The 12,540-nt window shown below is 39.9% G+C and overlaps 1 protein-coding gene across 1 annotated transcript in view; it reads left to right on the top strand.

Moving 5' to 3' along the window:
• Positions 1 to 12,540, top strand: part of ITFG1 (integrin alpha FG-GAP repeat containing 1) — a 72,549-nt gene that overhangs the window by 15,169 nt on the left and 44,840 nt on the right. Inside the window, exons 7-8 of the mRNA XM_063410658.1 lie at positions 8,249 to 8,310; positions 10,195 to 10,279. Of these exons, the coding sequence (XP_063266728.1) occupies positions 8,249 to 8,310; positions 10,195 to 10,279 (147 nt within the window). The remainder of the gene's footprint in view (positions 1 to 8,248; positions 8,311 to 10,194; positions 10,280 to 12,540) is intronic.

The following is a 12,540-nucleotide window of genomic DNA, read 5'->3' as shown; positions in this document are numbered from 1 at the left end:
GCTAACAACCAAAAGGATAGTCCCACCGGCTCTGTGTATTCAGCAGCATAAATCTAAAGCATAAATCTAATTTGAAGTTCTCCAATAAAGCAAAACTTTTAAATTAATATGTATGAATTCCTTCTATAGTAATATTTAACAATGAAAGGGATTGTAGTTCTTAGTTATGTTGTTTATCATTGTTTTTCACCTGTTTTACAAAATAGTTCCAGTAAATACTTAATGAATTTTGAAAAAGCCATTTGAACAGAGTAAATTCACGATTTCTTATTATAAGCACATTTCTTAAGAATTCACCAACACAAATTAGCTTGTTTGGAACATATGAAATCCTTTTGTTTTGGTTAAGTTCTTCAGTGGAGAAAATTATTGTTTCATTTGATTAGCTCCAAAACTTCAAGTAGATGTACTTCATTTGCTCTAGGACACTGCTAATGACAACTTGACAAATCTGAATACCAATGTGTCACCATGAGATTCTCTTAGTTTTCTGAGCATTCATATTAAAGTACAAGTGTGCATCTTCTCATGCTCTTCTCATATAAACAAGAAGATTGTGAATTGTAAATATTACCATCGTTTTCACAGTCCTGTCCAAGGAGAGGTTGTGTGGCAGTCCCTTTGACCAATGTGGTTGAGAGGTGGGAATACAACCCTCCAATCTGTGGTCACCTTTCAAAAAGTATATAATAAGAAGTAATAAAGGGAGAGATTTTTCTCTGCTGCTGCTTCTCTCCCAAATTCCAACTCTCTGTGTCTTTTGAGCAAGGCTAACAGTGACACACATGTAGAGGTATGAATGAAAAACTTAGGAACAGAAACATGAACTTTGTAAGATTTTATTTTCTGTTGCCATGTAGTAAAGAAATAAAACTGACTATGTCTAACTTTTTTATATAAAATCAGATTTGTACATACCAGAAGTATTGTACAACAAAATTTATGTAGTTACAAGTAAAAAAATTTCTAAATTATGTTTGATTCTAAATACTTCTTTTTCCTACCAGTGTTCAATCCATAATGTAAATACAGGAAAGTTATCTTTTATTTTGCCTTGGGTTTTAGGGCATTTAATGATTAAATACACTTGTTACCATTCTGTCAACACACTGCAAAGCAGAGATTTTTTAATTCAGCACATTATTTATATATAGATAAAGGAGGCACATTCATCTCCAAAAGTAACTCCTGATTAGAGAATATGCACAGACACCCCTGTTCTTCCACACTGATGAAAGCATTTTTGGGCATGTTTGGAGTGTACACATAAATGCTTTAATTGGGTACTGCCTTGGCCGTGGTGATAGTGTTTGTAATAAGGGCACTTTCTCCCCATCTTTTTGAACTTAAACTTCTGAAGTAAATGTGAAATCAAGCAGTAGCTTAATATTGCTTGTACCCTGGTGGCTTCTCAAGACAGGCAGATGCTGAGGAGTTTTATTCTGAAATAAAGCCCTCTGACATTAAACAGAAAGGTCAAATCAGTCATTAGTGAAATGAAAGCTCCATCTAAAAATAGTGCTATTTTTATAACACTCAAAAGTGACAGAAAATAACAAGGGTAGTCAGAAGTGAACTTGGAGCAGGTTCTGCATAGTTAGGTTTTATTGCAGTTTCTAGTTCTAGTAACTAAAATCAGTGGAAGTAGGATGAAACTGTAACACTACATGTTTGTTTACTGTTGATTGAAAGATTCATGGAAACTAAGTTTGAAACAGGTTTCAGAAATATCAACTGGGCTCTGTTGCTGTTTTCTTTACTAGCTCTACAGCCATCAGCAGAGGCTGTGCCACAGGCAGGGATTAGGGAATCCTTCCCTTCCATGGTGCCTCTGGACTGTGGCCAGTGTTTGGGCACTCAAAGGAGAGCGGTGGGCCAAAGGCAGAAACGGGTGCACAGGAGGAAGGAGGTGGGGAAGAAATCCAGGCTGAAGGCAGGGAATTAGTTGGAGGTAGTGAGGAGCAAATCCTGGGTGAATTTCTGCAAAAAGAGGATGTTCATTGCAGATGGACTGGAAGTTCCTAGAGGAGGACTGACCTAATGGTGTGTGGAGTAAGGGAAGCATAGCTGCATAAGACTGGCTTGAGAGGAGTGGAGGACTGGCTGTGTGAGAAACACTGTGGGATATGGAGCTGAGCTGGACCTGCTGTTGGGTGTAGAGGTGGGTGGTTAGAAACTGCCTACATGTTTATTTCTGCAGCAAAAGGATTTGCCAGAGAAATAGAAATGCTTTCATGTTTAAGGTGTTCAAATGCTGCCCTTTATTTTAATCTGTCGTCTTTATGGATTTCCTTTGTCATGACCAATAAGGTTTTGCAATTAGCACAGAATGGTTTGGGTGAGAAGGTATCTTAAATCTTGTCCAGTTCCAAACCCCCTGCCTGCCATGGGCAGGGACACCTTCCCCTCTCCCAGGGTGCTCCAAGCCCCATCCAGTCTGGCCTTGGACACTTCCAGGGATGGGGCAGCCACAGCTCCTCTGGGCAACCTGTGCCAGAGCCTCACCACCCTGACAGGAGAATTTCTTCCTTACTTCTGACCTGAACCTGCTCTCTCTCAGCTTAAGGCCATTCCCCCTTGCCCTGTCCCTGCATGTCCTTGCCCAAAGCCCCTCCCCAGCTCTCTTATGTCCTGGGAGGGGCTCTAAGGTTTCTCCTCCAGCCTGAGCAGCCCCAGCTCCCAGCCCTTCTCCACAGGAGAGGTGCTCCTGCCCTTGGATCAGTTGGGTTGCCCTTCTCCAGGTGCTGGGTTCTCAGTAGCTGCCTACCTTCAGTGCAGGTCTCTGGTTCCCAAGCCCTATGGCACAAATGCCATGCTCTTGCTGCCCAAGATGGGCCACTGTAGACAGCAGTAGTTAGGTAAAGCTCCTTTGGATACACTGCACACTGCCAGAAATGGAGCTAGCTCAAGATGGGATGTGCTGTGCTCAAATTACAATTTTAGTGTTTGTGGCTGTGTCTGGGGTGACTTAGACATTGATACAGGGCAGTTCTAAATCACTAAATAAACTCAGTGCAGTCTAGCCAGTCAAGTTTTATGCTGCTTTCAGGGGAGATTTTTCAGTCTTCAGTGGGCCATATGTTGTAGTAGTGTCAAAATTCCCTGATCCTATCAAATGAAGATGAATGGAAGTGCTGTGGTTCCTCTGTAATGAGCTTTAGGTTACTGGAGCCAGGAGCACAGTACTTGAGTAGCTTCCCTTCTACAGGCAGAAACATACATTCTAATAATCTTCCTTTTTTTTGTGAGAATGAATGCTGAATACAGTATTTATATATATGTATTAACTGGTGATCAGATGTAGCAGAGCTTGGATAGCAGCATCTTTATTATGGAGCCAGTTAAATTAAATTACAGCCAAATTTGCTCAGCAACTCACATTTTATGGTAAGTTGTGAGTAAATGCTAGTACTTTGTGGGTTTGTGTTGCAGCATTCTGATACCTTCTGTATATATTTTAGTTGATTTTCAGTATTGTAGATCTAAAATGCTGGATAACCTCCATGCTTTCTTAGCATATTCCCAGGCTGTTGAATTTTGTTGATGAATATTCCAATTACTTATTTGGTATTTATGTTAATCACTGGCTGTTTAAATCCCAAATAGGAAAGTGTATTTAAATGTGAACACACTGCACTTTGCATTTGTTTAAGAGAAAGGCTTCCTCTCAGGCAGTGTTGGTTTTTTACTTCTATCCATTCATTTAGGCCATAGGTGCTACATCTCAGGAAATCTGCTTGAATCTGACACCAAGATCTTCCCCCATCCCAACTATTGAGTATTTTCCTTATCTTTGCTGCATCATGTCACAAATTAAGAATGCAAGAAATGCCCTGCAGGCTTAGCCTTAATGGTCCATCCAGCTAGCTCAATATTCTTTCCCTGGCAACAGCACAGCAATGTGGTTTTTTCCCTCTTCCTGTTTCTTATTTCCATTTGTATATCTACAGAATGTACAACTACCCTAGGGCTGTTAATGGTACCCCCTTGCCTGTTGCTTTTAGCATCCCTTCATGCACCTGTTGTCTGGTCCCAGGGTTGTAGTTTCCCTGAGATTCTCCTTGGGGTTGGTGTTCCCCAAGGTAATAAGGGTTCCCCCAAGGTTGCTGTTCCCTGGGAGTTTCCCCTGGGTTGCTGTTCCCAGGGGTAATAAGGTTTTCAGTCTTCTCTTTGCCCTAAGTGTTACACACCAGAGGTAGAGACGACAAACTGAGTCCGCCGGTGCACATTTCCAAGGTTGTTTATTCTTCATTATCTCAGTCCTTTTTCAGCTCTGCCAGGCCTCCCTGGCAGGGTACCTTATCTTAGTTCTTTCTCAGCTCTCCAAGGTGTCTCCGCAGAGCAGGACACGCGGCGGACTGGGCGGATCAGAGAGCCCCGCACCTTATGTACGGTACCCCTGACCCAACCACTGTCCGAGACGTATTTTTTATTTACAAAATTTTACCAATACCTACTACCTATACTAACATGTCAGTTCTACTCTAAACCAATCTCTAAAACCCAACTCAGCACAAGATGGGGGACGAGAACAAGAACAAGGAATACAGGGGCCACTCCCCAGTTCCTCCATCTTGTCTCTTCAGCCCCATATGCTAAGAATCCTAATTTCTATATTTATATTCTACAATAAACCATCCACTACTTATTTCAAATTCTTAGGATTTGTGATTCTTCTTGCATGTGAGTGTTCACTCCCATGGACAGAGATCAGAGGCAGTGTCCTCCTGGGACCTGTGTGGGTCTAACTGACCCCCCTGTACAGATCCCAGACCCCCCTGTCCGGTCTCCAAACCCTCCAGGGTGGCCAGAGGGATGTTCTAGACTCCGACAGTCTGGTAAAAGCAACATCTTTGTATTCTGTAAATAATTGCTTGTTGAGCTCCAGATTAGTTGATGTAATAACCTCAGGTTGGAAATATCTCTCACTGTGCTGTTATTAGGGTCATAAGAATTTGAACAGCCCCCAATACTTTGTGCTTTTTTAAACTTAGAGCTCTTTATGGAATAGGTGCTGTTTCTTAGAGCTAAAATTGCAACCTGAACCGCCTTCCAAAGGCAGTGTGCAGCATGTCCACAGACAAGTGACTTTTTCTGAGCATATGTAATATGGTAGGCATGCCTTGTAGGAAAAAGGGTTGAGTTTTCTTGACATAGCCAGAAGCAAAACCAGAAATATTGCAGTTTTGAACATGATTAGTGTACTGTAATACAAAAAGTGTAGAAAAGAACTGTATATGTCTTCAGTGTTGTGTAACCCCAGTACTGATCATACAGATATTAATGCATTTGTTGGCTCCATCTGTTCTCCTGCAGCTCTTACATATTTAAGAATTTAGTAATAATAGACAAGGAATGCAGTAACAGTAAGGTGGGGGATCTGTTGTGGACACCATTCCTTGGGAAAGGAAATGCTCTGGCTGTTAGGTATTATAAAGTGCACAGATTCTTACTTGTTTCCTCTCTGAGATGCTCTTGTAGTCAAACATTGACATAATCAAACCAGAAAGAATCATAAAATAAGGTAGGTTGAAAGTAACATTTGGGAATTAACTGTTCTAGAACACTGTTCAGACAGGACTTATTTTTTCTTACACATTTCTTTCACAAACTTGGGAGAAAACAGTTGTAATTCTGAAATATACAAATTTGTGAATAGTTATTTCTAGTATTGAAATTACATCACCTTTTTATGCTGCTGTTACAAAGAAATGTTTTTGTTTTGCTTGGTTTGAAATCTCTGGCATTCTTGATCAAAATGGAAAATTACTTGTAAATATTAAAAATTTGATTTGATTTCAATGCAAGAGAGTTTAATCCCAGAATCATCCATGAGCATTTCAAACATGTAGCTTCTAAGAAGGCTTAAGGATCAAAAGGAGGACAATTGGCAATAAGGTACCAGTGGAATTGGTTCAGAGGGCTCTAGAACTAGAGGTGGTGTTGCTGTACCTGTATTAAGTTGTCCTATGGGAAAACACAGCTTGTTTCTTTAATGCAGGAGCAGCGTGGCACAGCTCCTCTGCACTATTTTTAGAAGATGATCTGCTCTCTTAGCCTGCCTTTGCGTTTTGCCAGTGCAGTGTGACATTATAGCAGCCTAGGAACTGCTCTGGTTCCATTCGTTCTGTATAATGTTATGTGCCTGGAGTTAGGAAAAAGGAGATGGAGGAGTACACGGGGAGGAACAGAGAGCAAAAGTGATTTTAGAGAGAGGCTGGTTTGGGGCAGGGAGCTCAGTGCAAAACAGGAATGTTGCTGAATGCAATTGTCTTTTAGCTGCTGGAGAGAAAGGCAGTGCAGGGTCCTGCACCCAGGCAGGAACAAGCCCCAGCAGAGGCTGGGGGTGACCTGGAGCAGCTCTGAGAAGGGCCTGGTGCTGGGGAACAGCAGGCTGTCCTTGAGCCAGCACCGTGTCCTGGGGGCTGTAAGGCCAAAGGGATCCTGGGGGCCCTGAGGAAGAGCCCTGGAGCAGGTCAGGGGGTGACCCTGCCCCTCTGCTCAGCCCTGCTGAGCTCTGGGCTCCTCAGTACCAGAGAGATGTGGAGCTCCTGCAGCAGGGCCAGCCAGGGGGGCAAAGCGGGTGAAGGGGCTGCAGCATCTCTCTGCTGAGGACAGGCTGAGGGAGCTGGGTAAGTTCTAGTGTGGTGACATTGGGTGAGTTATCTCTGGTGTTGGCAGCTGTGCCACTGTGTCTCAGTCTGGGACAGAGTCCCAAAATGTCTGTAAGCAGCACAGCCAGAGGGAATGCTGAGTTAGTGCTCCCCAGGATCTCCCCTTGCACCGAGGGCTGAGCAGAGAGGATTGACTCAGCAGTGATGGTGGGAGGTCACTCTGCAGTGTGAGATGGAGGCACAGAGGTGCTGGGACAGCTTACAGTGCACACAGAGGGGTGTGGGGCTCACCCAGCCTGCTCCAGCTGCAGCAGATGCTTATCCTTTGCTGGGTGTTTCAGTACAACACTGCAGAGCCTGGTGTACCTTAACCTGTGTGCAGCAGGGCCAAAGCTGAGTGCAAATTTCAGTACCAAGTACAGCAAGGACTCTACTTGAAATAATTATTTAAACCTCAGTAGCATTTTTTTAAGATAATGCCATCCTGGCCTGTTAAGGCTTCTGTTATTTCATATTTCTCTTTCTCCCCATGTGAATGTATTGGGTTTTTAAATATTTTTGGCTTATACCTGATAGTAATCAACACTATTTGCACAAGCTTCCTTCTAGATGCAAAGTTATGTCGTAGTTTGAAATTATGTTTCAAACAAAAATGTAAGTTTTCTAACTTACATTTATGCTGTCTTCGGATTATTTTCATTACTTTTCTCTCCTTCAAGAAGTCCTTAGGTATCACTGCAATTTATTCCAATGAAGCACACACTGTCATGCTTTTCATGTGTGTGCTCTAAAGGAAATGGGCATTTCAGATATTCAGAAGAATAAAATTCCATGGTAGAGCTTTTAAGCTGTGGGGGGAGAGAAATCTGTAAGGAGAATCTTTGTTGTTTTCTGTGTGTATTTGGAGTTTTGCTTGAAATTCCCTGTACAGCCATCTACCTGCTTATTCAATAAAACACCTCAGGGTAAAGCATTAATATTCTCTTTTTTTTTTCTTTTTTCTGCAAAGTAACCATTGTGTTCTAGCTCAAAGAATGGCAGTTGAAATTGCAGGGAGGGAGGAGACAAAGAAAACAAGTGTTTAAATCTAAAAGAGTGGTTTTCTTAAATCTGAATTTCTTAACACTGGACTTAATTTTTTTTTTTTAATTCCTTAACCTCTACTTTTTTTAAATAAAAGCTTTTTCTTCCCATTTTTCTAATGTGGGGACTTTTCTAAAAGGCAGTAAATAAGCTCCTCTTTAGCCCTTGCCAGATAAATCCTTTGTAGCTCTATTTTACACTGTTTTGATGTTTGAGAGAATTTTAGTGTATAGGAAGCCAGAAATATTTCTCCATCTACTTTTCTTCTCCTGTTAACAGTGTATCTGTTGCTTAATTCAACACATCTCAAATAGAAGGATAGTTGATATTTATTGATATTTGTTTCTACAGAAGAGCACAAGACATGAATATAGTTTTGAGGCTGTGTTTTTAGTCTTTGTTACTTTATATATCACTAGAATATAATGCATTTATAACTTCTAAAATATAGGTAATATTTTAAAATTTATTTATATATATTTACTAGGTGATCAAATCTTTGTGTGTGTATTCTACTGTTAAATATCCCATCTCTTTTATTTTCCTCATAGATTTGTTCCTTACCACATCACCAAATTCCAAAACCATTCAGTTTGAGACATGGGTAAATAAGGTAAGAGAGAAAACACAAATAATCATTCTGTTGAAATGCAGACAAGTTACAAACCCCAAAGAGTCACCTTTTGAAACTTATGGTGATTTATAGATGGAAGACTGATCAGTTTGGGTTTATTCTTGCTGTCTGAAAGATTTTTTTGTAAGCTTTGTTAGATACATGACTCCAGGTCTTGGGTAAGATTTTCTGGGACTGAGGTTCAGAATGTCACTTCTGTTACAATACATGTGCAAGTTACATTTGAGGAAATCTCAAATCCTGTGTTAACTAAATATCATAATTGAAATTGAGGTATGAGGAGTAATAGATCAATGGATTCATATTTATTTATTTATTGAGATTCTACTTTTTTATTGTTTAACCTGGCCAGGGGCATCCTTTGTACCTTGTTATTTAAAAGGTCTATAGCTGTAAGTTCCCTTTTTAATAACAGACTGTGCTTAATGTGTTTCTTATTAGTTAAGGGATGAGTTTTTGAGGGTTTGCCTGAAAATGAATCCATCACATCACAGTGAGTCACTGTAGAGCAGAGTCTTGTCTGAGATAACCTGGCCACCTTCTCCCAGACAAGAGTAATGAAAGCAGTGAGTCATGAATCCTGTATTTACAGCTTTAGGTAGACTTTAAAAAGTATTGGTTAGTGAGTGTCTGTAAGTACACAAAGTGTTTGTCCTGTTAATATTTTGGGGTTTTTTCTTACAAATTTTGGACTTGTATTCTAAATAAAGTCCTGCATTATACATTTTGTATTGATTTGTACATTGGATTTGCTTATCTTTCTAAAGAAAGATTTCTGTTCTTTGGAATAAATCAACCCAGGAAAATAGGTCATACATGTGAAATGCTTGCACATGTGTGTGAATGTACAAATACTGTAACTGATCCATTAAAAACTGCTAAACACTGCTCTTTGTAGAAAAAAAGTAATTCCCTTCATCGAGGCATTGTAAAATGCTTTTTAAATATTTGCCTATACAAGATATGCTTTTTAGGGCCAACTGAGGGCCTCTTCTATCTCACTGCATGGAAATGCATCAATTTTAATTTTTCTCCTCAGAATCATTATAAATTATATGTCAAGGTAAAGATACATAGTCAGACATGCAGCACAAACAGTACTGACTGTGTCCAGAGTCACGCTGAAGTCTACAAACAAACGAAACATGATGTGAGTTGTGTTGGATGTGGATAACTCTGCTCCCTTCCCAAGCCTTTGCTCAGTGCCTTGCTGGGCATCTGTGTGCAGAGCACTGTGCCTGAGCTGATGGCACTGACTGGGGAAGGGACACGGCTGCAAAAACTCCTTAAAATGGATTTATGCCAGCTGTGATCCAGTTCTGTGACAAACAGCGTCCCAGCACTTTTATCTTTCAGATGGTATAATGGACTATTGTTTTCTGTAGGCCTAGACTTTAATAAAGGAGAAGTAAAACAAGTTCTAAGCCAGACATAATAGAAAATCAATTCATTTCCTAATTAGAAGGCAAATCAGGACCCTGTTTTTAGTTTTTATGCAGGTGTGTTATTATATATTACATATATCTATAAAATCACATGTTGATATGCAAAAATGCACAGTAGTATTCATAATCACTTAATTATCATTTAGATAATGTTGCTGAAATAATCCAATCTCTTCCACAAAGCACTGCAAAATATATGGAAATTGTATCTGAATATTACTGTTGATGGATTTCCACAAGAATCCAGAATTAGAAATGCAAAACTTTAGAAGAGTGCTTTTTTTTCCCTAGCTGAGATGTGTCTCTGTTATCTGCTAAAGCCCTCCATTAGTGATCTGTATTTTCTTTGGTTCAAAAGTCAGTTTTTATCACTTACTCTGCAATTCAGTCTTTTCATCATCTTTGTCCTGTTTGCTAGGATGGGAACTTCTCGAAAGTTGGAAAAAGTAAGGAAATGCCCAGTGGTGCCAAAGTTGTTGGACAGTCTGTGTTTGCAGATTTTGGTGAGTTATCTTCTTTTACACTGTCCTGAGTGTTGCTTTCTCATGTTTTAGCTGCTTTATACCAGAGAACAAATAAATGTGTTTAGCACTAAATGGGATTTTTGTTTCTTTGCTTTTTCTCTTTAATGTGTTACGTTTATTTGTAAATCTTGAAATGTCTGGGAATAATTATTAACAAATTCAACTTTGGTTATCCCAGTAGATTCTGCCTCACATGTATCTAATTTTTATTGCTTTGAGGTGTGATACAGCACTAAAATTAATTTTATCAGACACTTATTCTATTTGTCATGATTTTATTTTTTTCTCTAATCCTGTTCAGAAAACATTATCTGATTAAATGTTTTGAAATTTTTCATTTGTATGAACTAATAAAGACTAAACAAAATAAGATTACTAGAATAAAAATTGCTGGAACATGGTAAAATCTTAATGGTTATAATTGAAAATTCTGGAAGGCTTTTGGACAGGAGAAAAATTTAATTTATATGTAAATCTATTTTTGCAAGGGTTAGTGAAAGCCCATATTTTTCTATTAGAATGTGCCTTTCCAGTGAATTGTGGCTTATCAATGTTTTTGTCATGTTACAGAGAATGGGGCATGTTGGCTTTGTAGTACAAAAAATACTGATTTTCTGTGCACTAAAATAACAATTTTCCAACCAGAGGCAATGTGTTGCAGGCCTGACTCTGCTGACATAATTGACTGTAAATAACTTCTTAAAAAATAATTTCCTGTATTTATACAACACACTTGTTACAGTGAGACTGAGCTGTCTTTAAATGTCAAACATCAGCCTTGTTTCAGCGTTTTTGAAGAAAACTTATTTTAAAGAAAATGACAATTTTTAAACTTCTTGGACCCAGAGTGTGACTCAATTGCTCTGTGCTGCCACTTAAAAGTGTTTTGAGGCTGACATGTGAATGCAAGACACCTCTGCTGGATGGGTGATGGTCCTCAGATCAGATCTACAGGCAGTGAAGTCAGGTAGAACCTGAGCCCTGCCCCAGGCTCTTCTGTGAAATGTTTACCCCATTTTCTAAAATCTTTTACAAGGTTTTAATAAAATATTTTACTATTTGTCTTCAGGTTTGAATACTTATCTGTATAATACATGAAGGAAAGAATAGAGTAATACAGTTTTTGCAGTTAAAAAAAACTAAGTGTGCTGGGTCTTTTGTAATCATTTTCCAAGCTGATGTTCTGAATAATGTGTCTTAATAGGTACTAAATAGAAATATTTTTGTAAGTTTTTAACAGTGGCAATGTAAAAAGCTATCTTAATGTAGGATAATTTTATCTCTGTGTTAGGTGGCTAATGAGCCCAAATGATAAATCATATTCTTAGGAATTTATAGTTACTAATGGAACTGTAATAAACCCTGGGATATCTTTGCAAAGGGAAGTGGAACTGTTGCAGTGTTAAAGCTGGAATTTTGAACATGGGGCTAAATGAAGTGTGCAGTGCTATGGCAGGGCAGTGGTTTGGTACAGCTGAGGTTGGGAGCAGGGGCAGTGACCCAGGGACTGCTGGCCTGGAGTTCCAGCACCCTTGTTTATTGCCCTGCACTGCTAATTTTAATATCAAATCCATTTATTCTGCACCAGTCCAACAACAAAGGGTCAGAGTCTCCCATTGGGAGAATGCTGCTCTGTCACAGTAACTGCATTTACCCACTGTGCTGTGTCTGCTCACATTTAGGTACCTCAAAAGGCTGGCTTTGAGCATACAGCTGCTTGTACTGAGCTGCAGTTAAAGACAGTGCATTACTAGACATGGATTGTCAGGCTTGAACCTCTCCTGTTCTCAGTTTTCCATTGCAAAAACGACAGAGTAATGGTTGTTCTAAGTCAAGGGAAGTTAAGATACAATGGCTTGCAGTTTGGAACAATTTGGCTATCTGTAGTGGGGCCTGATTGATTGCACAACGAACCAAAATACCACAAGGAAATGGAAAATGAGATGTGTTAGAAGGTTGTGCTGCCTTTTACCTGGGCAGGTTTTGCCAAGCTGTGCGTGATGCAGAATGTGCTGTGCACCCACACTCTGCTCTGCCCCAGGCATCCTCCCCTTGGCACTGGGACACAGCCACTGGAAATGTTTGAAATACAGGCACAGGGCTCTGATGTTCTCACTTCTGGGTTGCCTGCCTCTATTTTCCCCTTCCTTGCTGTTTTCTGTACCTCCCAGGGGATGTGCCAGCTCTATTTGCCGAGGCTCTGAGGGTTCTGTGTCTCTGCTCTCACTCTGCCACCTCTC

This window comes from Prinia subflava, chromosome 13 (assembly GCF_021018805.1).
Source record: "Prinia subflava isolate CZ2003 ecotype Zambia chromosome 13, Cam_Psub_1.2, whole genome shotgun sequence".
NCBI classification, from domain to species: domain Eukaryota; kingdom Metazoa; phylum Chordata; class Aves; order Passeriformes; family Cisticolidae; genus Prinia; species Prinia subflava.
Note: the sequence above shows the minus strand (reverse complement) of the source record. Positions and strands in the feature narration are given on the sequence as shown.